Source organism: Columba livia, chromosome Z (assembly GCF_036013475.1).
Source record: "Columba livia isolate bColLiv1 breed racing homer chromosome Z, bColLiv1.pat.W.v2, whole genome shotgun sequence".
Lineage (NCBI taxonomy): Eukaryota > Metazoa > Chordata > Aves > Columbiformes > Columbidae > Columba > Columba livia.
Window position 1 is genome coordinate 21,399,276 of NC_088642.1, and position 27,805 is coordinate 21,427,080.

The 27,805-nt window shown below is 38.1% G+C and overlaps 1 protein-coding gene across 9 annotated transcripts in view; it reads left to right on the forward strand.

The window, feature by feature from the left end:
* Window positions 1–27,805, forward strand: part of NIPBL (NIPBL cohesin loading factor) — a 167,016-nt gene that overhangs the window by 117,941 nt on the left and 21,270 nt on the right. For all 9 annotated transcript variants that reach the window (XM_065047569.1, XM_065047573.1, XM_065047575.1 and 6 more), the window contains 13 exons: window positions 10,051–10,233; window positions 13,089–13,286; window positions 14,198–14,269; window positions 14,356–14,445; window positions 15,636–15,739; window positions 17,973–18,059; window positions 19,586–19,817; window positions 21,572–21,723; window positions 22,503–22,583; window positions 24,416–24,516; window positions 26,057–26,195; window positions 26,390–26,472; window positions 27,486–27,618. In XM_065047569.1, coding sequence (XP_064903641.1) covers window positions 10,051–10,233; window positions 13,089–13,286; window positions 14,198–14,269; window positions 14,356–14,445; window positions 15,636–15,739; window positions 17,973–18,059; window positions 19,586–19,817; window positions 21,572–21,723; window positions 22,503–22,583; window positions 24,416–24,516; window positions 26,057–26,195; window positions 26,390–26,472; window positions 27,486–27,618 — 1,655 coding nt within the window. The remainder of the gene's footprint in view (window positions 1–10,050; window positions 10,234–13,088; window positions 13,287–14,197; window positions 14,270–14,355; window positions 14,446–15,635; window positions 15,740–17,972; window positions 18,060–19,585; window positions 19,818–21,571; window positions 21,724–22,502; window positions 22,584–24,415; window positions 24,517–26,056; window positions 26,196–26,389; window positions 26,473–27,485; window positions 27,619–27,805) is intronic.

Consider the following 27,805-nt stretch of genomic DNA (forward strand, 5'->3'; position numbering starts at 1 on the left):
TTTTTTTCTTAGGTGAGACCCTATCGCTCAGTTTTTAAGTTAATCTGAATGCATGGCTGGGAAAATCCATCAATCGTAAATTTCAGATTCCAAACATTAATAGTAACAGAAAATTACATTCTGGGGTTTGCAGCTCTAAAAAAACGTTGTAACCTTTTAGTACAAAAATTGAGTTAGCTTAAATTTCAATGCATATTTTCAAGAGCAGTGACAGCAAAATCTAAAAGCAGTGTTCCAACACTGATTCATAAAAGTGAGGGGTTTTGTGCACCACTGCATTTGTTTCAATTCCCAATCTTGCTCCATTTCACTCTAAGTACCAGGGGGTTTTTGTGAAGTATCTTGCAAGACTAGACTGCTCTAGTATTTTTTTATGAACTTCTACTAAAAAAAAAAAAAAAAGACACTGAATAGCAATAAGAAATAAAATAACTTACGGCTACAGTTGCCACAGCAATCAGGTAGCTTGAGGAAGTTACTGATACCAACGTAAATGTGAGTTCTCTTGGCATCCTCGGAGAGCGCATGCTGGGTAAATTCCCTGCTCTCTTCCTGGATCTTTCAGGATTTTCTTGGAAATATCTTACCTCCATCAAAAAATGTTTCTTGCTTCTGAGAGTATTTTGTACTATCATAAAATTATTTTTGAATCTGTGCTGCTTAGCTGTGGGCAATTATGACCTCTGCTGTATAATGAAGTAGTTCTATTGCTGTGTCCAGATTCTTCTCTGACACACCAGCCTGGCTGGGTCCCATTTTTCAAGATCAGAGCTACGGACTGCGATATAAACAGCAAGTCTGAACCTCTTCTTCTGTTTAGCCCAAGGCTGGGAGTCTCTGCTTTGTGCCAGTATTGGGACAGATGAGGAAAAGTGATTTTTGAAAGATGTTTTCAAGTAGATCCTATGAATCATATAGGATACACTTCTGGCTGACACTGTTTCTGTTGCCAAATTTGTGGCAGCAGAGAATCCTGTGGGCACAGTCCCTTGGGTGATAGTGAGAGCATCTCAGTCTCCCACCCTCTTCTGACATATGTGTGTGCAAGCTGAGCTCAGGGGTTATCCCTTCATGGATATTGTCAAAAGTTGAGGGTAAGGGTCTCAGTAGAGGGTTATACCATGTTTATAGGATGTAGCTGTATACCCTTCCATAACCTTTAAGGCAAAAAATGGGAGAAGAGGAAAGGCACTTGATTAAATGCACTGCTTCTCAGATTATTTTCACCAGCATTCATTTGATGATGTTTTTTTTCAGCTGAAGATATGCTATTGAGATAAAAGTCTTCTGAGCAGAGGTACCTTACTGATACCTTGATTTCCTCTTTGAGAAAAGGATTGCCATTTCCCTGTGCTTCCACTTCTGTTCTTGAAAATTTTCAGGGCATAGAATTATTTGAAGGAGCGTTAAGCTGGTGGGAAAGGGACTTTGATCACCAAGGACTCTGAGCACCATATAAAGAACATAGTGGAGCATTTTAAGGGTGAGCCTGCTGGAAAGGATATAATTGAATTTGCACACCAAGAAATAGCAAAAAAATTTTTGGCTTTAACCAGTAAGCTGTTCATCAATCACAGTCAGTCACATGGCCCTTTGCACTGTAGTGCCCAAGTGCTATATTGTAACAGTACTTAACTGTTCTAAAGGGGTGTTTATTTTCCAGATGTGCAAAGTACTTTTATCTCCTCTTTTTTATTTTAGTTTTTTATCTAAAATAGGACCTTATCTGCATGAGTGGTCATAATAGAATTAAGCTGTGAGTCTGTGCTGTTGTAGTTACAATGACATGGCTATCCGACAGGAAGGCAGCACTCTTTTTATGTAGTCAGAGCACATTTTATTTGATTTAGCACAGAGTTTGAAAGTTATTTGAGCTTATCCAGAAATAAACCTTTCCTTTCTGCATATAGGTCTGACATAGGAGGTTTTATCAGTGTAGTTGTAGTGGTGACCAAAAATTACTTGAGAAAGTTACACATTAAGCTGGTGATACATAGGGGAGGTATACACAAAAGCGCTGGAACATCCTCTATCACATGCTCAGGGACTATATGTAAGGAAGGTGAGCTTGGCCTCTGTGGAATAACAGCAAGATTGGATATATTAGTTATTAGCAAAATGAGTCCAGAAGCAGGTAGTGTCTTCTGTGACAAAACAAAAAGAGGAAGAGGAGGGCAAAATTGAGCTGCAGATCTAGATTTTTATTTTTAATGTCAAAATGAAGGTGCGTGGCAATTCACAGTTGTAGAAGTTCTAGAACGTGGGGAGTGGTTAAACTTCAATTTCTAAATGCTGAGAAATGCAAAGTTAAGATTGACGTCCTCACTTCAAACAAGTGGCATTGTACCTTCTTAGACCCATGTGAGTTCTTTCATATGTTTTGATAGTTGGATAAAGTTGCATTTTAAAATCAAATATATAGAGAGAGATTACAAATATGAAATTGCATTAACTGCAGTTTTGCTTATTACAATCTACTAGCATACAGAAATGAAAAACACAACATTTGTGGGAGGCTAAGTTATGCAAAAGACTTCATTAACATAAACTTCAGTTTTGAAATGAACTTCAGAGACAGGTTCTCTTGAAGCACTTGTTCATTTGCCACAACAGATGTATGTGCAAACAGGTCATTTTGACATCACAAGGATTTTTAAAGTAACCATGTAAGCAAACTGATAAGAACTGTTTCCACTGTATTATCTGTCTCTTATAGTTATGGAAGTAGCAATTTGGTGTTTAGGTTTCTAAATGCATTTGAATTTTGATGGCTTATTAGTTCATAGGAAGTTGCACCAAAATATAAACTATACATCTGTTTTCCACAGTTTGGAAAGCAAAGATAAGTCATTGCTGAACAGATAATAGAGTTTATTAGTGCTGGTTTTGATTTTATTGTGGGAATGGCCCTCTGATCTTGGACAGCTGACCTAAGGATGAGCAAGCATCATCCCCCTTACAGTAGCTGCTTGTTTGTTTGAAGTTGTTATATCAAGCCAGGGGAAACTAATATGAACACACTGGTTGTTGTGTCAAGAAATAATTGTGCTGTCCGTATTGAGTGGATCCAGTGGAAGTCCATAATGTTGTTACTTTTTTCTTAATGTTCAACCTGTTTTGAAGACATTCATCTGCCTGAATCAGGGAGATACAGTTGACTTGCAAATTCAAGGCAAGATGATTTTTGGATCCTTCTTAAGATTAGATATGTGTAAATATTTGCTAAAAGCTGTTCTACAAACTTCTAAACTACCCATCAAGTTATGAACAAAAATCATTGCTGAAATTTGAATTGACTCTATGCCTTTCCATTATTTTTGTAAGCCATACATGAAGAAGAGAAAAACTACATCCAGCAGATATTTGTATAAATCTTGCTACTATACATGGCAAAACCCTTTGACAAACTTTCCAGATGAAAACAGAATACGTGAGGAGGCTCTCAGACTAATTCATTTTTAGCTAAAATCCTCTGGCTGATCTCCAACTGAATTATACTTTGCCCATTATTGCGTGGTGAGAAAACAAGTATCTTGATGGCCAGTGGATATTCAGTAACAACTGAAGATTCTTGAATACCTTCTCTAAGAAACCTTTTGGTAATGGCAATCCAACAAAAACTTGTTCTTCCTCCAGCAAGCAACTATTATGTAAGTCATGGACAGCATTGCATAGGTTTGGAGAAGCACTGAAGAAGTGGCTGTTCAGGTATGCCAGGGGTGTCAAACCCATTTTCACTGCAGGCCACATCAGCCTCGCCATTGCCTTCAAAGGGCAAATGTGATTTTAGGATTGTATAAATGTAGGTGTAGTTGAAGGCAGCAGTGAGGCTGATGTGCCCCCCCCGGTGAAAATGGGTTTGACACCCCTGATGTATGCAGTTCTTTGAGATAAATTTTTCTTACACTCATTCTGTGACTTGCCCTTCAGTTTTGTTAATGTGGAGTTTGTTAACATGCTGTTATTTGCAGTGAGATAAAGCTTTTGTTATGATGGTATTTTTCTTCTGGTTTGTTTGTTTCCTGCTTATTTTAGTAGATGCAACAGCTTTGAGAATGTGTGTAAGTGATGCCTGAAGAACACTGTTGCCTATAGCCCATTTCAGGCATATTGTGTACACTGACTACACACATTGCAAAAAAATGAGTTATTCCATTGATGAGGACAGCTCTTCAGAAAGCTAATGTATTGGGGCATTCTTATTAACCTGTGGAGTAACTTGTTAGTGAAGTTACTTTTTCCTTAGCTATGTAAAAACCCATGCAAAGTAGAGGTGAATGTTACTGATTAAAGTGAAAATATAAAAGTAGGCACCATGTATTAGCCAGCTTATCAAAGAAATTTAAAAACTGAAGGTGGTCATACAGGTTTTTGTGGATACTTTCAAAGAGTCTTGTATTGTATATTCTTTTAATTGTTTTTGAAAAGTATCCCATAAACTGAAAAGGCATTAGCATGCATTTTATAAGCTAATGTTTGTTCCCCTGTGTTCTTATGGTGAACTGTATTCCCTTAAGTATTTTGTTACTATCCAGAACAAATTAACAGTACTTTCATTATAAAATAGAGAGGTATAAAAGAAGGAAGTCAGTAATATGTTTCTATTGAAGATTGGATTGCTGTGACTCAAAGCAATAGACTCAAAGCAAAATAACTGTTAACAGGCTCTTGACTGGAGTCCCGCAGTAGTATCCCTGGATTTCTTCAGAAAGGATGGGGAGTCCTTTTCTGTGTATTTCAGAACGGTAGATACCTGTGCAGTCACGCTTAACTCTTTTGTACTCTTCAGATTTGGTTTTACAATCCTCAGCAGCTAAGGAAACTGGACATGCAGCAGACTTCCTCCAGGAAACGTGACAGAAACAAAAACTTTAAAGATAGGTTATAGAGAACTTTACAATAATTCTGTTTGTTCTCTTTTCTTCTCTTCCCTGGTTTAATAAAGAAAGCTGTACATGTTCCCTAATAAAAGAAAAAAGGGAAGCTTATGTTATCACCTGAAATATCTGTAACAGGAAGGAGTGCAATTCAAGCATTAATTGAATGTAGCACAGGAGAACATAGAGAACTCGGACTATTTGAGAAGGAAATAAAGTTATTTTTCTGAGTGTTTAAAGTAGTTGCATTTTTATTTTTTCACTGATGTCTAATTAACACAGTGGCCCTTGATTGATTTTTAAAGATTGGGTAGTGTTCTAACCTGGGAATAAAATCAATAATGAATACAAGAATAGCTATTCCTAGGAGGCAGGAGAGTGTGATTTTTGTTTGTTGTTTGGGGATTTAATGCAACTTTTGTTCCTTTACTTGTAGCTGAGTTTTGCAAAGTGTTTGTTTAGCCAGATTTGCTGTGCGCCTTATGCTCTGTGTGTAGTCCTGCTGATTTCAATAAAATTACCAACAGTGCATAAAACTACAAATGTGTTTTAGAGAACCAGGATCTGAGGTCACCTAGCGATTTCACCTGTAGAAATTGTGTTAAAAATTGTTGTATGTTAATTTTTCCTGTAGTCTGGGGCTGGATGTAAGTGAAGACTCTTCAGGCACTATAGGCATACAGAAAGACCTGAAGTATCAGTGTGGGGACACCACCATTCAGGCACAGCTGTGCAGCATCCAGGTTACCCTTGACTATCATCCAGTCAGCTGGTGGTGCATAAAGAGGACCTGATCTGCCCGTGCTAGTGTAGTTCTGCCTGTCTTCAATCAAGTCCCCAGCCCACAAAGAATAATTGTCACAGCAACATGGTCGACCACACTTGAAGTGTTTTCTAGATTTTTTGAAAGCAATATTGAGAATTGAGATAAAGTTGGCACATGGTGATTATCTAAGGATGGCAGCTTAGAGCAGAAGTAAGACCACAGCATGGGGGAAGCAGTTGGCTATCAGTTTTATTTATGGATATTTCCCTACAAAATTGTGAATATTTTAAATTTTGTGGTTTTTTTTTTTTTTTAATGCATTTGAATCAGAATTATAGGAAAACTAATTTTCTGATCATTAGTTTCATGGCTTGTAGGCAATTTTTTTGGATGCAGGTATTTGTTAAACAGTAATATATGATCCCTTTTAAAAAAGTTGTTGCCGGAACCTGTTTTCTCATATTAAGTCTCTTCTGATTCCAGTTAAAGATGTTTAAAGAGGGAAAGAAAAAAAGAAAAGACTGATCTTGGACTAGAAGATCAAATATTAGTGAAAAAATGGAAATAAATTTTAGAAAGTTATGTGATAAAGACATCAGATAAACAAAATCCCAAGAAATATTTCTGAGTTAATTTGGCTTCCTTGTGTCAGCTATAAAAGTTTTGGCTGCAAGTCTCATTGATACTGGCCGCGTGTGGGTCTAATCACAGTTTCAACATGTGATGAGAATGGTCTGATGTTCACAGTATCACAGTATCACAGTATGTTTGGGATTGGAAGGGACCTCAAAAGATCATCTAGTCCAATCCCCCTGCTGGAGCAGGAACACTTAGGTGAGGTCGCACAGAAACACGTCCAGGCGGGTTTTGAATGTCTCCAGAGAAGGAGACTCCACAACCTCCCTGGGCAGCCTGTTCCAGTGTCTGTCACCCTCACTGAGAAGAAGTTTTTTCTCAAATTTAAGTGGAACCTCTTGTGTTCCAGCTTGATCCCATTACCCCTTGTCCTATCGTTGTTTACCACCAAGAAGAGCCTGGCTCCATCCTCATGGCACTCACCCTTTATATATTTATAAACACTAATGAGGTCCCCCCCTTAGTCTCCTCTTCTCCAAACTAAAGAGACCCAGCTCCCTCAGCCTTTCTTCATAAGGGAGGTGCTCCACTCCCTTAATCATCTTTGTTGCCTTGTGCTGCACCCTCTCCAGCAGTTCCCTGTCCTTCTGGAACTGAGAGGCCCGGAACTGGACACAATATTCCAGATGTGGTCTCACCAGGGCGGAGTAGAGGGGAAGGAGGACCTCTCTCGATCTGCTAACCACCCACCTTCTAATACACCCCAGGATGCCATTGGCCTTCCTGCCCACAAGGGCACAGTGCTGGCTCATGGTCATCCTGTTGTCCACCAGGACCCTCAGGTCCCTTTCCCCTGCACTGCTCTCTAATAAGTAATTTCCCAGCCTATACTGGAACCTGGGGTTGTTCCTGCCCAGATGCAGGACTCTACACTTTCCCTTGTTAAATTTCATCAGGTTATTCCCCGCCCAACTCTCCAGCCTGTCCAGGTCCTGCTGGATGGCAGCACAGCCTTCTGGCATGTCAGCCACCCCCCCAGCTTGGTGTCATCAGCAAACTTGCTGATAGTACACTCTATTCCCTCATCCAAATCGTTAATGAATATCTTGAATAACATTGGCCCCAGCACTGACCCCTGAGGCACTCCACTAGATACTGGCCTCCAACTAGACTCCGCACCATTGACTACCACTCTCTGGCTTCTCTCCTTGAGCCAGTTTGCAACCCACCTCACTACTCTATTGTCTACACCACACCTCCTCAACTTAGCTGTGAGGATGCTGTGGGAGACTGTGTCAAAGGCTTTACTGAAGTCAAGGTAGACCACATCCACCGCTCTGCCATCATCCATCCACCTTGTTACATTCTCATAAAAGGCTATGAGGTTGGTCAAGCATGACTTACCCTTGGTAAAGCCATGCTGACTGCCCCTAATAACCCTCTTATCCTTGATATGCCTTGAGATGGCACCAAGCATAAGCTGTTCCATTACTTTCCCAAGGACAGAGGTGAGGCTGACCAGTCTATAATTACCCGGGTCCTCCTTCTTGCCCTTTTTGAAGACTGGAGTGACATTTGCTTTACTCCAATCCTCGGGCACCTCTCCCATTTCCCAAGACTTGGCAAAGATGATGGAGAGCGGTCCAGCAATGACTTCAGCCAGCTCCCTCAGCACCTGCGGATGCATCCCATCTGGACCCATGGATTTATTTAATTGCTCCCTAACCCAGTCCTCATCGACTAAAGCAAACTCCTCCATTGACCTGGCTTCATCCGGGGTCTCAGGGGTACAGGGCTCAGCCAGGACAGCCTCTACTCCAGCAGAGTAGACAGAGACAAAGAAGGCATTCAGTAGTTCTGCCTTCTCTGTATCTTCTGCCACCAGGGCACCCACCCCATTCATCAGTGGGCCTACATTGCCTCTGGTATTAGTTTTATCTGCTATGTATTTGAAAAAGTTCTTTTTGCTGTCCTTGACCCCTCTCGCCAGCTGTACTTCTAAGGAGGCCTTGGCTATCCCAGCTGCCTTCCTACATCCTCTAACCAGCAGCCTTATATTCTTCCCAAGTGGCCAGCCCCTGCTTCCATGACCTGTAAACTCTCCTCTTCTGCTTGAGCATACCCAACAGATCCCCATTCAACCACACAGGCCTCCTGGCTCCCTTCCTCGACTTCCTACGTGTGGGGATGCTCTGATCCTGAGCGTGGAATAAGCAATCTGTGAATGCAATCCAGCTATCTTGGGCCCCTTTTCCTTCAAGCAGTCTTGCCCATGGGATTTCCCCCAGCAATTGCTTGAAAAGGCCAAAGTTAGCCCTGCTAAAGTCCAGGGTTACAATTCTACTTGCTATTCTGTTCCTGCTACACAAGATGCTGAACTCCCCCATCTCGTGGTCACTGCAACCCAGGCAGCCCTCAACCTTTACTGCTTCGACCAGACCCTCCTTGTTAGTGAGGATGAGATCCAGCAGTGCACCTCTCCTAGTCGGCTCCTCCACCATCTGCATGAGGAAGTTATCGTCAATGCACTGGAGGAACCTCCTGGACTGTGGCTGGCTGGCTGAATGGTCCTTCCAACAAACATCAGGGAAGTTAAAGTCCCCCACAACAACCAGGGCCTGAGACTGTGAGGCCACTCTCAGCTGCCCATAGAAGGCCTCATCAACTTCCTCAGCCTGATCTGGTTGCCTGTAAGAGACACCCACAACAGTATAACCCCTGCCAGCCTGCCCCATGATCCTGACCCATACACTCTCAACTCGTTCGTCATCCACTCCTGGGCTGAATTTAGTACATTGTAGCTGCTCTCTCACATAGAGAGCAACTCCACCACCACGCCTGGCTGGCCTGTCTTTCCTGAAAAGGGCACAGCCATCCATGACCACATTCCAGTCATGTGAACTGTCCCACCATGTTTCTGTAATTGCCACCAGATCACAATCTCCTGACCGAACATAGGATTCTAACTCCTCCTGCTTATTCCCCATGCTGCGCGCATTGGTGTACAGGCATTTCAGGGAGCGAGCAGAGCACACCAATTTCTCCCTAGGGGCACAGGAGGCCACCCGGTCCTCATCAGTTTTAGAATGCTGCCCCACTGGGACAAGCCCAGCTACAACCCCATCCCCCTTCGAGCCTAGTCTACCTGTTTACTTCTGTGGAAGAGAAACCTGATGTGGTCCAGCTTGCTGTTCATCTATGTTAGATAAAATATTTCAGCTTTCCTTTGTAACAAAAAGAGGCAAAAATCTCAGTTGCATTATAAAACTACTAGTAGGAGGTAAGAAAAAACTCTTGAGGCAGAGGTTGGGATGTTGGTGATTTGGATGGTATTCAGGGATCAGACTGCAGTGGTTCTGCCACAGATTGTCCCTGCTTGTTGGAAGATGGAAGATTACTGTCTTGTGTACACTAAATAATGCGAATGAGACTAAACAGAACTGTTAATGATGCACAAAGAATCCTTAATTTGCCTATGCGAATAGGAAACCTGTTGAATTCAGAGCATGCACTGAAATAAGCCTAAGTTTTGTGGAACAGAGCAAGGATATATTTTTACAAAGGAAACTCAACTGTTTGACATTTTTTTATATTTATATTCCTGATAAAATATTTTATTGAAGGTGTGTATGAAATTTATTATGTTAATTTCTAATTGTAGTCTGAACAATAAATGCAACTTTAGAAATGGCTGTAGAATACATCCAGGTACATCTAACTGTGGTATTACTAGTGGATATAATGTAAGCAGTTCCTGAGAAAGGACTATCGTGTTGGGCCCTTATTTTTGTCTTTGAGTTCACTTTTACTCTTCTTACTCTCCGTTAATAGGTAGCATAGATCAGTCAGTGTTAAAAGAGTTGCCTCCTGAGCTTCTGGCAGAAATCGAATCCACCATGCCACTTTGTGAACGTGTGAAAATGAACAAGCGCAAACGTAGCACAGTTAATGAGAAGCCAAAATATGCTGAAATCAGTTCTGACGAAGACAATGACAGTGAAGAAGCTTTTGAATGTAAGTAGTACATTGTTCTGTTCTTAATCCAAAAGAAAGCTAATATTTTGCTTTTATGAAAACGTCCACTTTTTTTTTTAAGTTGTTGAACATATAAAACACATGAAAACAAGTTTGCTGTCCTTACAGCTGCTTGGCCTAGAACCCTTTTCTTCTTTTACAAGAAAAATGACTTAGATTCAGTTTGTCACTCAAGATGAAAAGCAGCTGGTTGTTAAAGTTCTTTTCCTATTTTCTTTATGGGAAGCTGCTACCTAGATTTTATTTTTTTCAGTTGGGCTATGGAACATTTTTAGCCAGTCAGATTAAGGAAAATATTCTCTAAAGCAGCACAGAAAACTTGCATACTTTGGTATGCAAAGAAGAATTTCAGTAAAGAAATTTTAAACTATTCTTAGTTTTATTGATAAGAAAAGCAAAGGATTCCCTCTTGAATTTTTCTGATATGATAAACTGAGAGACTTACTACACAGAAGTTTCTTAATATATTTCTTCTTCTATTATTTCTCTCATATAATGCTTGAAAAAGTGGAGTGGCTTTTGATGGCTTCTCAAAATACCGTTTGCTGATCATGCATTCCTGGATTAAGTGTTTTCAAAGGAAGAGAGGAAGCTTGTTGTTAGAATTTTCCTGTGTGATTGCATGAAATTCCCAAGTGTCAGAAAATTGTTCTGTGCCTTTAAGCTAGGAACGGGTTTCCTACTTACTATTAAGAGTGTGGTTAGTTTGTTTCCATGGTTGTTCAGTTAGTCAACACTGAAAAGAAACTCTTAAAGCTCAATGAATCAGTTTGGTCTGACTGAACATCTTACCTGTGTTACCCATGCAGCTCTACGGAAGGGCTTATTACTGTTACCTGGGAATGCATCTTGCTTATAATGATCTTTTCCCAATTTTAGGGTCTTTCCACTTTTATAAGCATCTTACTGAGCTTTTCTAAAACACAATGTTTTGCTTTTTAGTCTTTCTTAGGGTCAAGAAAAGACTTATTTGTCCTGCTTTTTAATTTTTCGTGTTTTCATCCAACAGATATGCAGTGCTTATGCACACATACACACAAAAATTATAATAGAAATACCTCTGCTCCTTATAAGTGAAGCAGAAAATGTCTTTTTGTTTGTTTTTTCTTTTACTTATAACTGCATAGTGCTGCTTTGACTGCGAGTATGAGATCTTGAGGTAATATGTAATCTGTCTTGATTATGGAAAAGGATTAATGATGATTTGTTTCATTCAGGATTCTATATTCTCTGTTTACCATGTCATATCACCTGTTCATGATGTTTATAATCTGGAACAGTGACTTAAAAAATAAAAAAGTAAAGCAATTTTTTTTAAGTTGGTTGGGAATGGAGAGGATTGTCAGGAATAGCAGATATCTTAATCTGCCTATTAACCACTGTGGCGGTTGGAATTCTTAAATACAAAGTAAAGCAAATTAAGGAAAACTTTCACAGTAATTATATGTTTTAAGGTATGCTAGGCTCCTTATATGCACTCAAGAGGTCTGACCATCATTATAAACAATTCAGTGAGGACATCTGGTTTAAAAATAAATTCTAATATTTCTCAAGGAGTACTGCAGAACTGAGTTGAAGTAAACCAAGACAAAATGATTAAGAGAATGAAAGATTTGTGGCAAGTAAACTGAATAGATTTGTATTGTTACAAATATGTATTTTGGAATTCTTTTGATTGTCCAAAATCAATTTTAAAAAAATCTGAAATAGTGATTGTTATAGAAGAAGAGAAATTTCTCTGAGTATCTCATGAAGAAGGTGCATTCCATTAAATAAATGATGAGAAATTTAAAATTTATTAAACAGTGCTCATCCAATAACTGCTAAATGTGTTATTGCATAAATGTTTGGCAGAACTTAGAAGGAAATTGAGTGTTTATGTTCCAGATAGTCTTTATTTATGTATAAATTTATAATAACTCTTGAAATGTTATTAATACTTACATTTTTAGTCCATTTTATCTGCCTCAAAATATATTTTGTAGAGTAGTGATTGTGACTAGGTGTTCCTGTGTTCATCTTATTTGTCTTCCAGAGCCAGCACAACGGTAACACATTCTGGTTTGTCATGCAACATTGATTAAACTCGTAAATTTAAAATTCTGCTGGAAAGCAATATTGAAAGTTACTTTTCTCATGGAGATTTAGCTGGAGTCAGAATTGATCCTATGGAGCTTAAATTGATTCTAAAGTGCAGAGACAGGTGTTGTCTGCCTCCACAAAATACTGTCCCATGTCAGAAAAAGAATCAGTTAATATGTGTGAAGTCTTTTCCCATAAAATATTTATTTCTTCTCCTGAACGCTCACTCCAGGTATCCAAGATGGCCCTCCATTTCTTCAGTCACAGTTAACTCTAGCCATTTAGGTGGTGTTAGTAGCTCAAGTATCATGAATCTTGACCGTAATGCTTCCAGATGCAAGTTTGATCCAGAAGCAGTACGGCTCAAAGCCTGGAATGAGTTATTACCTTAAAGACTTGGACTGCCTCTGTGCAACATTTTCAGAAGTGGGAGCCACCTGTAGTGCAATGCAGAGCATTATTGTCACCTCAGGTTTGATTTTATGTAGTTTTATATAAGTTTTAGAGTGTTCACGTGTTTTACAGAATAGCTATACAGTACAGTTTAACTTGCAAGTCATATAATCATTTAGGTTGGAAAAGACCTTTAAGATGATCAAATCCAACTATGAACCTAACACTGCTGAGTCCACCACTAAACCATCTCCCAGGGTGCCACATCTGCACATCTTTTAAATGTTTAAAAATGTTTCACTTTAAGCAATTAAAAGTAGAATTTTTGTACTTAGAATGAAAATGCATTTATTTTCCAGCTTCTCGTAAAAGACATAAAAGGGATAGAGATGAAGCTTGGGAGTATGAAGAACATGACAGAAGAAGTTCTGTTGACCATAGGAGAAGTGGTCATTTTCATGAAGGAAGGAGGACTTCTGGTAGTGGCCGTTACCGTAATCGCAGTCCTGATGACTCTGATATGGATGATCATTCTTCTCCCCCTAGCCTCAGTGATGGTAACTGATCATTTAAAAAATTTAATTTTATTCTATAGTGCTAGTGCATTTTTAATGGATATGTGTCACCGTTTACTGCCGAGCAACAGTAAACCATGGCAGATGCTCTCTGTTAACCCCTCACCCACCACACTAAGGAAAGGCAATAGGAGGAAAAGGGAGAGAGACTTGCAAACTGGAAAAAGTTAAAAATGCTTTACTAATGCCACTAATCAATAGAGAAAATAATACAAAATATACAAAACCAATCTTGAATTTCCCAGGGTAGTGCCTGCGGCAGAGCTGGGAGCTGGTTGTTCCAGAGGCTGCAGGGTAGGCACCCGGAAGTCCTGGGCTGGATTTCACAGTAAACTGGAGCTGGATTCAGAGTCTGGAACCAGGCCTCAGATCGCAGGCATGACAGGCACAGTCCTCTTCAGATGCCAGCCATGGTCCAAGAGAATGAGACCCTTATGATCTCCCACTTCTTTAGGGTGTATGACATGTATGGGATGGAATACTTAGTTGGTCAGTTTTAGTCACCTATTCTGATCACACCCCTCCTTGCAAATACACCCCTGTCACTTACGGGACATGCAAAATTTATCAGCAACCTGGGCTGCAATAGCAATAAGTCTAAACCTAGGTCTCTTCTGCATCCTATTGCTACTTTTATCACCTCCGGAGCAAACAGCGTCTGAAAAACATGCAGACAGATTCAGAAAAGTGCAGTTACTTAGAAGAACTTAGCTGAAAGGAAAACTCACTAAAAGAGAAACTGGTCCTGTTTTCAACAAAACCAGGACAACATGTTAAATAGTTTAAAATAAACATCCTTACATGCAGTATTGAGTACGAGTGTAAGAAATGTAAATAATTCTTTGTTTCATTTTTGAGAAAGCATTTGTTTCACTCTTTATTCTCTTCATTAGTGGCTAGAAAAATGAAGAAAAAGGAAAAACAAAAGAGGAGGAGAGCTTATGAACCTAAACTAACACCTGAAGGTAATTTTAGACTATTTATTTTTATACAATTTTTATTTTATCTTTTGTATATAAAATAATTACTTATAAATTTCTTATTTCACCAGAAATGATGGATTCTTCAACTTTCAAGAGGTTTACTGCCTCAATAGAGAATATTTTGGAAAACTTGGAAGACATGGATTTTACAGCTTTTGGTAATATGTCAGAAATTTTCAAAATGTTTTCCACTATTTGAAACATAAAAACACACACAAAAAAAAATTATGTCAGTATTTTTGAACTTCCTTCTTGGTGATTTAGTTGCCTGTGGTACATGCTAGGGCATACTGCATTTATGTCATTTCCACCTCGAGTCGTGGCCTTTACCTTTCCAATTTTATTTGCTGCTGCAGGAAGAAAATCCTCCTTCCTCATCCCTGCAGAATCCAAAAGGAGCATAAATCACAATGAGACAAAGAGTAGCCTCCTGGAGTGGAAAGGATACCTCTTTGCGATGTCATTAGAGCGTTACCTTCTGTCAGACATCTTTGTAAACAACACTAGCATAAGATGGCAATGTCTGTAGTAATGTTTGAGGCACATGATTTTGCATCTGTTGTGGCCTTTGACCCAACAGCTTGATTATTCAATTCAAGCAGCAGAGTCTCTATGTATTTGTGGGTGAGGCACTGAATCACTATATGCTCCTTATCCATTTCAGTGGAAATTCAGCCAGCTTAGCGTAAGTGTCTGAGGAATTAGTTCAGGTTGACCAAGGTGACTTTCTATTGAAAGGGAGTATTCACTAATTTTTGCCTACCATCTTTGTCCCAGGATTAGAACAAGGAGAGGAGCATAATAAACAAATCACTACAGTTTTTAAAGCAATAGTGTTTACAACCTCCAAGTTGAAAGTGAAGTCATTAGTTATTTCTGTGTCTGGTAACATCCTTATTTTTTATAAGGGTAAATACGATTGAGACAGTGTATCCCAAAGTACTTAATTTCATATCTGTTTTTGATCTATTGCACTTCCCTAGATTGGATATTTAAAATTAGGAATACAAACATTTAAGATTCGTTTTACTGTAACGAAGGTGATGGCACAAGAGCTGCAATAAATTAGTTTTGCTATATTAAAAATTTTTGGTTTATGACTTTCAGAAATGGATGCCTCATTTTAGGCTGTTAAATGATACTTCAAAACCAGTCATATTTAACCGGTAGTAATTGTTTCAACACAACCAAAAGTTGTCATCATCAGTCTTCTCTAGGAGGAAGTATTAGATGCTAGCTATTTGGAAAATGAGTTTTTTCTTCAGTTAGCTTTTCATATTGGCTGTAGAATACTGATTTCCTTGAAGTCTAATTAGAAATTTGATTATTAATTTTATTTTTTTTAAAGGTGATGATGATGAGATTCCACAGGAATTGCTACTGGGAAAACATCAGCTTAGTGAGTTGGGCAGTGAATCTGCAAAAATCAAGGCAATGGGCATTATGGACAAGGTACATCTCTGTAGTTTTAACTCTTTTTGAACATAAAATTTTGATAAGCATACAAAAACTTATGTCTTCTGTAATAGCATTCCACCCTCCTCAGGTTTGCATCTGACAGATACTGTGCTTCTCTTGACTTAGTTGAAGTACTTAAAAAGTTACCATATCTTAACTGTTACTGTGTCTGAGGCTGAGACATCTTTGTTGAGTGGTCCTTCTCTGTGTCAATGCTGACTCTTTATCAATATGTAATACCCATACCTGAGCAATAAAATAATTTATCTACTTTGACAAAAGCACCTCAGCCCATAGTGTTTGCTTCTTGCAGCTGCTGGTGAGCAACCACAGTAAATCAGAACCTGCTGACAAAGTAGACAAATCCACCTTTTCATATATATACCATCAGTGCAATATAAATGTATGATGTCCAGCCAGCATCACACTGAATTGCCTGCTTTCTCCATTTCTCCAAAAAGGTCTTTCAAACTTAAAAGATTTAACACCACAGGTGATAATAAGATTCATTTTCTGTAGGCTACATACTGTGGTTTCTTTGCTATACTCTTCCCTACTTTTGTTCAAGGGAGCAGTTTGTTGGTGCAGGCTGTTGGTGCCAGCCTCCTAGAAACAATGTTCTTGCTTTACCTTCCTGGAACTCTTGGCTTTGGGCAGTGTAGCGGTTTAACCCTAGCTAGCAATACAACCGTGATAGCTGCTCACTCACCACCTTCCCAACCTCCCAAATGGGAGAGAATTGGTAGGGAAGGAAGAAACTTGAATTGAGATAAACACAGTTTAATAAGATAACAAAATACTAATATACACTAGTAGTAAATATATATATATAAGAGAATATAAAATAAAATATACTCAATGCAATTCCTCTTGAACTCTGTCCACACTGAGCAGACAGTCCCAGGAAACTGCATCTGGTCCTGAACAGCTGATGCCAAAGAGAGGAAAAAGGAAAACAGGCAGAAAGGCCCAGAGGCCTCTGCAAAATGGCAAAAGGCTGAACTAAATATCCCAAACAGAACACCCATGAACAGGTCTCTGAAAGCAAAGAGCCAGAGAGTGAGACAAGAAGATCCCGACTCTCCTTAAATATGAAGCATGATGCTAATGGGATGGAATACTCTTATTGACCAGTCTGGATGTCAGTCAAGCTCTGCCCCATCCATGGCCTTCCTTCCGTGATGCCTCCCACCTGTGGGCAGAGTGCTCAGAATGCCCTTGGCTTTCAGACCAGAGCAACTAAAAACATTAACTCTGTGCTGGCATGTTATCTCTTGTTCTCAAACTAAGTCTGAATAATGATTGTGCTTGCTATGAAAAAGAGAGGTTTCTAACTCCGTGAAGAAAATTAACTCATTTTTAGTCAAACCAGCACAGGCAGTCTTATGTAAAACTTTGACTACTCATGACTGCGTACTATATTTATGGAGCATCTGTGAAGCCAGTTATTGTGAAAGTCACTCTGAAGGTTTTTCTTTAATCCAAAATGCAAATATTCTTCCTGGACTTTTCTTCCATCTCCCTGACTTCCCTTGTGGCCTGTTTCCCTGTCAGCCTGTTTCTCTTTCCTGGTAATTCTCACCCTTAATCTCTGTTGCCTGTTTGTCACACATACATACATGAATGTATGTATGTATGTATAAAATCAGAACTTTGTTGCTTCTAAAGCTGAGTGTCAAAAGTATCTGGATGAGTGAAACTGGCTGTCCTTGAGCTAGCATATTCTATAAATTATTTAATCATAATTCTGTAGAAAATCAATGAGTGAGTTTGAGTTAATTTTTTCAACATGCTGGTTCTCTAAAGTTAACACTAATATTAAGAATACATCTCCTTTTTATTAGGACTCAAGTATAGGGTATTTTATTTCTGCTTGTTTGTGGAATTTGGATTTTCTCCTAGTAAAGCTTTATGCAGTCAGTTACGATTTATGTTTCTAGAAGCAGAAGTATATAACTATACAACATTAATGACAGGTATGCAATTTTAAATCTATTTCTATGTTTTTGCAGCTGGAAAACACAGTTTGATTGCAATTTTAGAATATATTTCACCTAGTTTATTTGTATAATCAGAATTCTCAATCATGTGGTGTCAGAAACCGATCCTTATCTCAAATTGCTTACAATTTAAGTGTTTTTATTCTCTATCCGTGGACTTTTTTTTTTAGCACTTTGGAAGCCTCTATGTTCCTACAGTGTTTGATGTGTTTCTTTTCTTGTTTTAGATCTCAGCAGATAAAACAGTGAAAGTCCTGAATATATTGGAGAAGAATATTCAGGATGGATCAAAACTTTCTACATTACTTAACCATGTGAGTTGCAAATTACATAATTTCACATCAATGTGTAGAATAGAGTCTTGTTCACTTGAGTCCTGTTCAGTGATGGTTTCAAATACTGTGTATGTTTGTGAAAGGAATTTCTGATATGTATATGATTGCCAAATTTTAGGATTTGAAGTAAAATTCAGTTGATAGATTTTTCTCAATACTAAACAAGTTTTGCAATAGTACTGATAACTAGCCGGTGTATTGTGAGTAACTGAGTTTTCTTTTGTTTTAAATTTGAATGTCACAGTTTCATCCTGAATATTCATGGTAACTGGTGTAATTTGCACCATTGGACATTTCTTTGCTACTTCGCTATGTGTCCATGAAACAATGAAAGAAATACTACGGGTTTTTTGCAGAGCTTATTCTTCTCCTGAGCATTAAGACAGGACGAAGTGCTTTAAGTCTGTTCTTATACTGCAAAATGAATGTTATCAACATAAACAAAATCAATGAGAAGTTTAAGATTTTAGGGGGTTTTTTCCTTATGTACCTGAATCTACTTGGGCTTTTGGAGTTTTTATGAGGTTGATATGTGATTTTTCACAATTAATGTATTTATTTATTTCTACACTTTCTAGTCAAAACAATATTTTAGCAAGAACAGGGTTCTAGATTTTTATGAGGAAAAAAAAGCCTTGGTCTGCAGGAATAGGGACTAATTCATTATATTGGAAAGGAAGAATTTGAACTTGGAAATGAAAATCAGAGATACACAATTTGTAACTAAATACTTTAGATAGTTTGTAGGGTTTTCAATGTTTCAGTATATGGTTCCGAATGTGTTTAGCAATATGAAAAATAAGTTGCTGGTTTACCTGCTGTAGTTCACTGTGATTAAGTCTTTATGCTAATTTTATTACAATATTTCAGTAGTGCTGGGTGGTCATACTTAACCTCATGTATGTTTTTCTAACTCATACAAACACAGAAATAAAGACATTGTGTGCCCTATGCTAAATCTAAACAAAACTTATCTTATCAAATGTGTTCAAATCCATTCACAGATGGGTCAGTCTATGAAGCAGTTAAAGTTCTATACTTTTGAGTTTTGTATGTCTTGTAACAGTGTTTTTGTGTAATAATTCCCTCTAGTGGCAAAAATTAGACTGATCAAAGCAGCACCTGGTGTGCAGAGGCCACTGAAGAAAACACTAGATGAATGAGTTCAGATTTTGCTTAAGTTACATCAGTCTTGAGTAGAGTATGCAGCAGTCTTCCCTCATAGTGCTTTCCAGTGGTACAAAGAAAGCTTCTTTGTGTTCTGGCAGGATATGGTGAGACTTTGTAGACTTGTAACTTGGGGAGACATATTACAAATGGGTTACTAGTAAAATAAACATTTGATTTCTAAAACAAACTGAACTGCTTCTGTATCAAAAAGGGAATACAACATTTTATACCTTAGTGCATGTAAGCATATTAAGCTAATGTTATCATCTTTTACTTGGTAAGGATAAAAATTTGACTTCTTGCTCATACTATCCTATTTTTCTTGCCTGTGACAGAACAATGACACTGAAGATGAGGAGAGATTATGGAGAGATCTTATTATGGAGAGAGTGACAAAGTCTGCTGATGCTTGTCTTACTGCTATCAATATTATGACATCACCAAATATGCCTAAAGCTGTATATATTGAGGACGTAATAGAAAGAGTGATTCAATACACAAAATTTCATTTGCAGAACACTCTCTATCCTCAGTATGATCCTGTGTATAGAGTGGATCCTCATGGTGGTTAGTATGCTAAGAAATTTTTAAAATAATCTTTCCACATTAAAAAAAATCAAAACATAATCTATTGTATGATGATGCAAGTGATATGACTTTCTGGAATAAGATTTTTGTATGCAACCTTATACTGATAGTTCTTCCACATTACATAGAGCATCCTGAATTAATGCTTTATGTTAGTTTGAGGATAATGAAATGTAACATAAAACCAAAATGAATTAAATATGTCCTCTGAATAACTTAATCATATAAACTCGTGGTTAATGCAATAATGTCAGTGTAACCGAAGTATTTAGACTAATTTATTTAGAAGTTTGTCTGGATTGGTCTCTTCTCCCAGGCAGTTAGCAATAGGACAAGGGGGCATGGGCTTAAACTCTGCCAGGGGAAATTTAGGCTGGATATTAGAAAGAAATTCTTTACAGAGAGAGTAGTGAGGCATTGAAATGGCCTGCCCAGGGAGGTAGTGGAGTCACTGTCTCTGGAGGTTTTTAAACTGAGATTGGACATGGCACTTAGTGCCATGATCTAGTAAATGGACTGAAGCTGGACCAAGGTTTGGACTTGATGATCTCTGAAGTCTTTTCCAACCCAGTCGATCCTGTGATTCTGTGATTTCAGCTTCTGTGTGTAGAATCAGAATAGTTTGGGTTGGAACAGACCTTCAAAAGTCATGTAGTCCAGCCACCCTGCATTGAGCAGGGACATCTTCAACTAGATCAGGTTGCCCAGAATCCTGTCCAGCCTGGCCTGGAATGTCTCCAGGGACGATGCATCTACCACCTCTGTGGGCAACAAGTTCCCATAATTTACCATCACTGTAAAAAATTTCTTCCTAATCTCTAATCCAAATCTCCCCTTCCTTAGTTTAAAACCATCACCCCTTGTCCTGTCATAACAGGCCCTGCTAAAATGTTTGTCCCCATCTTTCTTATAGGGCCCTTTTAGTGACTGGAGGGCTGCAGTAAGGTCTTCCTGGAGCCTTCTCTTCTCCAGGCTGAACAACCCCAACTCTCTCAGCCTGTACTCACAGCAGAGCTGTTCCAGCCCTCTGATCATTTTTGTGGCTCCTCAGGCCCTTCTCCAACAGGTCCACGTCTTTCCTGTGCTGAGGGCTCCAGAGCTGGACACAGGACTCCAGGTGGGGTCTCACCAGGGCGGAGCAGAGGGACAGAATCACCTCCCTCGACCTGCTGGCCACACTCATTTGATGCAGCCCAAGATACTATTGGTCTTCTGGGCTGCAGGTGCACATTGCTGACTCATGTCCAGTCTTTCATCCACCAGCACCCCCAGGTCCTTCTCTGCACGGCTGCTCTCAATCCCTTCATCCCCCTACCCAGGTGCAGGACCTTGCACTTGGCCTTGTTCAACACAGGGAAGTTCTTGTGGGCCCAAGTCCCTCTGAATGGTATAGTTAGTGTATGTAGGAATACATCAATTTATGGTTATAATTTCTGTGTATATAATTATTTATTTCTGTGAAAACTTAAATTTTTGCGTTTAGATGTGGGTATCCAACTTCAAGAACCTTTTTAAAAATCTTGGATCCAAAATTAGAGCAATTATGTAAAATTAATATGTGGAATTCTTGCTTTTCAGCAGATGCTACTAAGTAGTTGATCTTATGTAAGCAGTTGCTTTTACAAAGCTGTAGGCCTGCAGTTGTTCTGGGGACACTTTTTGAGGACGATGGTTTTTCTAATATTTTATCTGAAACATTGGAAATATTAATGAAGATATTCTTTATTTTCTAGGTGGTCTTTTAAGTTCCAAAGCAAAACGTGCCAAGTGTTCAACCCACAAGCAAAGAGTTATAGTGATGTTGTATAACAAAGTTTGTGACATTGTCAACAGCTTGTCAGAATTGCTGGAGATACAGCTTCTTACTGATACAACTATTCTTCAGGTATGTTTTATCGGAAGAATTTCTGTCTGAGAATGTTTGCTTTTCTTTTCCCAGAAAGAATGTGAATTATGATTGTCTCAGTGACATGAAGTATGAAGTCAGTACGAACTTTGGAATTATTAACATCAGAGTGACTAGTTTGTTCTGTAGTATAGCAGGAGGAGAACATTTTGATATTGAAATCTTTAATGGCTTTGCTTGTACCTGATTGTATTCAAATGTAGAGTCATAGAATCATTTAGTTTGGAAAACACCTTTAAGATCTTCAAGTCCAAGCATTAATATAATGCTGCCAAGTCCACCACTAGACCTTGTCCCTAAGCACCACATCTACACATCTTTTAAATAACTCAAGGGATGGTGACGCCACCACTTTTCTGCACAGCCTGCTTCCGTGCCTGACAGCCCTTTCCGTGAAGTTTTTCCTAATATCCAATCTAAATTCTCCAACTTGGCACAACTTGAGGCCATTTCGTCTTGTCCTATCACTTGCTACTTGGCAGAAGAGACCAACACCCTCCATGCTACAAGCTCCTTTCATGGAGTTGTAGACAGTGATAAGGTCTCCCCTCAGCCTTCTTTTCTCCAGGCTGAACAGCCCCAGTTCCCTCAGGTGCTTGTCATAAGTCTTGTTCTCTAATATCCTTTAATAACTTTATTTGCAAATGATGTGAAGTAATACATCTTGTTAAATACCTGCTGAATGAATAACCTACTTGTGAAACTGCCTACATTTCTGTTAGTCAAATACACTTATAATAATTTCTTTCCATTGATAGGTATCGTCTATGGGAATAACACCTTTCTTTGTAGAAAACGTCAGTGAACTACAGTTGTGTGCCATCAAATTAGTGACTGCAGTAAGTACTTTTTAGTTTGAAGTTTCATGCTCTTGCACTTCTGAGAGTTACTAGGGCATTCACATAGGATGTATTTTCTCTCTGGTGGAGAATTGAAGTTTAGAACTGATGTTGTTATTGCATGTTTTATAGTTTGATATCATAATCTAGGAACAGTATTAAATCTACCTGGGCTGCCCTTGTCTGCAGAGCACTCTATAGGAAGTAATATTCTATTTAAGCAAGGAACTTCTTAGTTTTGATTATGTTGTTTAAAGTGTAAACACAAACCCCTTGCTCTTACCTATCCTTTCTTGTTGTAATAAATCTTAGCAATGTGGTTTTCCTTATTTGCTATGTTAAGATTTTAATTTATGCAATGGAATAAAGTATAGAACTAGTAGAATCATAGAATCACAGGATGGTTTGGGACATTAAAGACCATTTGTTTCCAACCTCCCTGCCATGGGCAGGAGCACCTTCCACTAGACCAGATTGCTCAAAGCCTCATCCAGCCTGGCCTTGAACACTTCCAGGGATGGGGCATCCAAAGCTTCTCTTGGCTGTCTGTTCCAGTGCCTCACCACCCTCATGATGAAGAATTTCTTCTGTATATCTAATCTAAATCTTCCCTCTTTCAGATTAAAGCCATTGCCCCTTGTCCTATCACTACATGCCCTTGTAAAAAGTCCCTTTACAACTTTCTTGTAGGGCCTCTTTAGGTATTGGAAGGCTTCTGTAAGGTCTCTCTAGAGCCATCTCTTCCCCAGACTGAACAACCCTGACTCAACCTGTCTTTGTAGGAGAGGTGCTCCAGCCCTCTGATCATCTTTGTGGCCCTCCTTTGGACTTGCTCCAACAGGTCCATGTCCTTTTTATGTTTGGGGCTCCAGAGCTAGATGTGGTACTGCAGGTGGGGTTTCACCAGAGCAGATTAGAGAGGTAGAATCACCTCCTTCAGCCTGCTGGCCACTCTGCTTTTGTTGCAGCCCAAGGTACGTTTGGCCTTCTGGGCTGCAAGTGCACGTTGCTGGCTCATGTTTAGCTTCTCAACAGCCAACGCCACCAAGTCTTTCTTGTCAGGGCTGCTCTCAACCCATTCTCCACCCAGCCTGTATTTGTGCATAAATAGCATATGTCTTTGTAATAAATTATTTTCCTACTTGGGATTGCACAAGTAGGATACTTCTGCGTAACGGAATAAATTATTCTCAGAAGAAGTAGCAATGTGAAAAATTCACAGGTGAGGTAAAATATAATTTCAGAAAAAATGCAGTGCAACAGAGATGTGCTTGTTCCACTGGGAGTTTTCTGTTTGTATGGATGAAATACTCCAGTATTCTGCCTGAACAAAACGGGGGGGCAAACTCTACAGTCCTAACCCTGTAAACTGAAAGAATATGTCATGTCAGGCAAACACTAAAGCTTAGGGTATGAAGTAAAACAGATTTCTCAAGTGTGCTCTACAACCATACATTTGTTCATGTAATTTGTGTTACCACAGAGTTTTGCTCTGTACTGAAAGCTTCGTATTACACCATTTGACTTTCCTCTACAATGTACTCTACCATTGACAGGAATTTTTAAAACCTAAGGGATTTTAAGAGCTATTAAACATTTATGTTATTTGAAAATGTTTAGAAATCTATATTTTTAAAAGTTTCTATGTATTTATAAAGAAATTCTTGCTTTGAAAAGACAACGTAATATATTAAAAAACAAGATGTGCATTAATTTATATTTATTTGTCATGCAAAGTTTGTCTTTGTATATAATTTTCGACAATATATTTAACAAGTGGTATTTTGTAGAACAATAAGTAATTTTTTAACAATCCTGTAACTCTTAAATAGGTGTTCTCCAGGTATGAAAAACATAGGCAGTTAATACTAGAAGAAATTTTCACTTCACTTGCAAGGCTACCGACTAGCAAGAGGAGTCTGAGAAACTTCAGGTAATTTCCGAAATAGATAATAACTCTTAGACAGTATTATTTACAGTTAGGTAGTTGTGGGATTTTAGGATTCAATATTAACTACTTCTCATCTGCAGTTCCACAAGCTGTGCATTGTTAGAGGTTGATATTTCAAAACAGTGAGATCAGAACTGCCTGACAAATGTTTTGTACTAGTCACTGGTTTTTATGCTATCATATTTGTGCCTCCTTACAAAAGTAATTGAAAGATCTTATTATTTGTCTCACTAAGGATGTAAATGAGTGTAATGTTAGTGTGCATTCAGAGATTTTTTTTTTTTCCAATTCTTGTTTCTGTTTGTATGGAGTTACATAATTACTTTGTTGCTAAAGCTCAATAGGAAAATGCTGACTGAATTTCTTTGAGGCCACACACAGAACACTCTTCGCAGGAAGGAAATCAATCTACTATCCCATTGAATTAGTTTCATTTAGGAACTACTCTGTTTAACTCTTTTTGAAGATTCCAGGGTGGATGAACAGGAAATATCCAGGAAAAGATATATACTGAAACTTCAAAGTTGAATTTGGTGACCCCAGTATTAACATGACTGCTTGTTCCTATTATTTTCTGTTGTTTTAGTTATAGACACAGAGAGATCTAGCAAATAGGAAGGTGGTAAGAATAGGAGCATAAATGGTGTATATGCTTTTTGCATTAGGAGCTGTATCACAAGGAAGTCACTATCTCAAGGCAACAATGACTGTACTGTTCATAAAGCCTTAACTCTGGTCTGGTAAAGGGCATTTTGTAACTGGCTACAGTCATGAAGAGTATAGCTTACACAAAATTTGATATTAAAGGTTTTTCTCTCAAAAAGTAGTCAAAGATAACTTCATAAAGATAATAATAACTATCTGTTTTATGTGACCTTAGTACTTTGACAATTTGAGGAGGATGACATCAGGGTTTACCACCTGGGTAACAGTAACAGGGTAACAATAGGTGATGTTTGTGTATCTGTCAGTAGTAAATACCACAATGTTGCTCAAGTTATATATCATTTGGATACTGGTCTTGCTAAATTAAAGATACACTTAAGATACACTTACACATTTGCATGCTGAAGTTCATAGTCTTGTCATGCTACCTCATACTATCATAGGTATAACTCTTGTAGGAGTCAGTCCAGGTCATGGTCACTATCTGTTTGAAAGTCCTGCACATTTCACATACATTTAATAATCTATAACTAATAAATTATTAGGGAAACGGTCTGGTGTAATTTTTTTGTGTGTTACATTTGAAAAGGATGTGGCATTATGAACTTCACTTGTTCTGATAGCTTATCTGTGGTCTGTTTCAGTTCATTTCTTCTGCTTGAGAATAACACTGCTTTTGTTAGACCAAATCTTACATTGCATAAGAGAGAAGCAAAGGACTAGATAACTGTTTAGAATACAGATCTCTAGCTGTGGTAATAATTTTAGAAAGGTATCATATAGGACCAAAACTTTTTGATTTCTCTTGTCTTTTTTGTTTAGTTTTAGTATTAATGCTGTCTTTCCTTATTCACAGGTTAAACAGTAGTGACACCGATGGAGAGCCTATGTATATTCAGATGGTAACAGCACTAGTTCTGCAGCTTATTCAGTGTGTGGTGCACCTACCAACAGCAGAAAAAGATTCTCATTCAGAGGAGGAATCAAATAAAAAAGTAAGAACTTTTTTTTAAATGCCATACATTTTGTTTTTAATGTAGGAATCAGTCTGTGTGTTTGTAGGTATGGTATTGTATTATGGTACTCTAATAATCAAACATAGTTTTATGTCTGCTATAATTATCTGATGCATGAGAGATGTTGATCTGGAAATCATATTCCTGTGATAAATGTATCTTGTTATTTTTAGGTGGATCAAGATGTGCTTATTACTAACTCATATGAAACAGCCATGAGAACAGCACAAAACTTCCTTTCTATTTTCCTTAAGAAGTAAGTACAGTTACATTCTTTAGCGTATTGATGAAACCAACTCCAAATAAAGTCTGTCATATCTTAAGACAAAACTAACTTCTTCACAATGCTAAATACCTACTCATAAAGTTATTTGTTACATGTACTTCGTAGATCCCTAGAAGAGCTACCCATCTGGACAAAAAATTTTACGAAACAGAAGTTTTGTGGGAAGTTTTTTAGATATTTAAGATCCTTTTATTAAGGGTCTCTTACTCATCTGAAGTCTGGAAGAGAAGGCTGAGTAAATATTTAAGCAATGAAACCATATTTATTTAGTCATAAGAATAACCAAGATATTAAAAAAAAGTCTAAAAATTACTTCCATTTAGCTTAGGAATGTCAATAGCTCAACAGAGGAAAAAAAAATAGAGTATACCTGAATAACCAAAGGATTTCTAAAAATAAGTCCTGAGGTTTTCATTGTGTTAATTTTTACTCTTGGCTATTTAATAGTCATCTAGGAATTTCTCTCCATACTCCTGGTATCATTAGAGTTATATGAACACCATATAAAAATGAAATGCTATCAGGTATGGTGCGGGGATTTGGGGTGGGGGGGGGGTGTTTTTGATTGGTTGGTTGTTTTTTACATTCTGGTTTTAACCTTTGTGGGGCGTAATACTGAGACATCACTGTCAGATAAATCACGCTAAGCTTCAGGAATATAGATACAACACTTCCTAAATAATTCACTCCAGCATGAGCTTTAGAATTTTACCATGTTAAAGCAGACTTAAAGCAATAAATGCAAAAAACATAGGAAAAAAAAATCTGCTATCAGGAATTATCTGCTTTATTTGCAGTGCAACTGTTTAAATTATTTCTCCATAAATTAACAAAACAATTTTTCTGATAATATTTCAGATACATTTTTAGACTTGTATAGAACAGTTTTTCTGATTAAACATAGGATTGCTTCTCTTTATGTTAGAAGAAAGCTTTAAATGACTCTTAAATTAGCTTACAAAATGCATTTTTCTTTTAAACAGATGTGGCAGTAAACAAGGGGAAGAAGATTACAGGCCACTGTTTGAGAACTTCATTCAAGATCTTCTTTCCACAGTCAATAAGCCAGAATGGCCAGCTGCAGAGTTGCTACTTAGCTTATTAGGAAGGCTGTTGGTAAGGGATTCTTGCTTTTAACAAATTGTATTTATTTAGTTGTTATTATAATAAGACCTGTTTATTTCAACTGAACTTACTACAGGAATGCTTTCTGATTGTTGACACACATGCAGGATTTAAGGGTTTTCTTACATGTGTCACTATTACATAATATGTAGATAATGAGATTTGAGTTAGAGGGTCA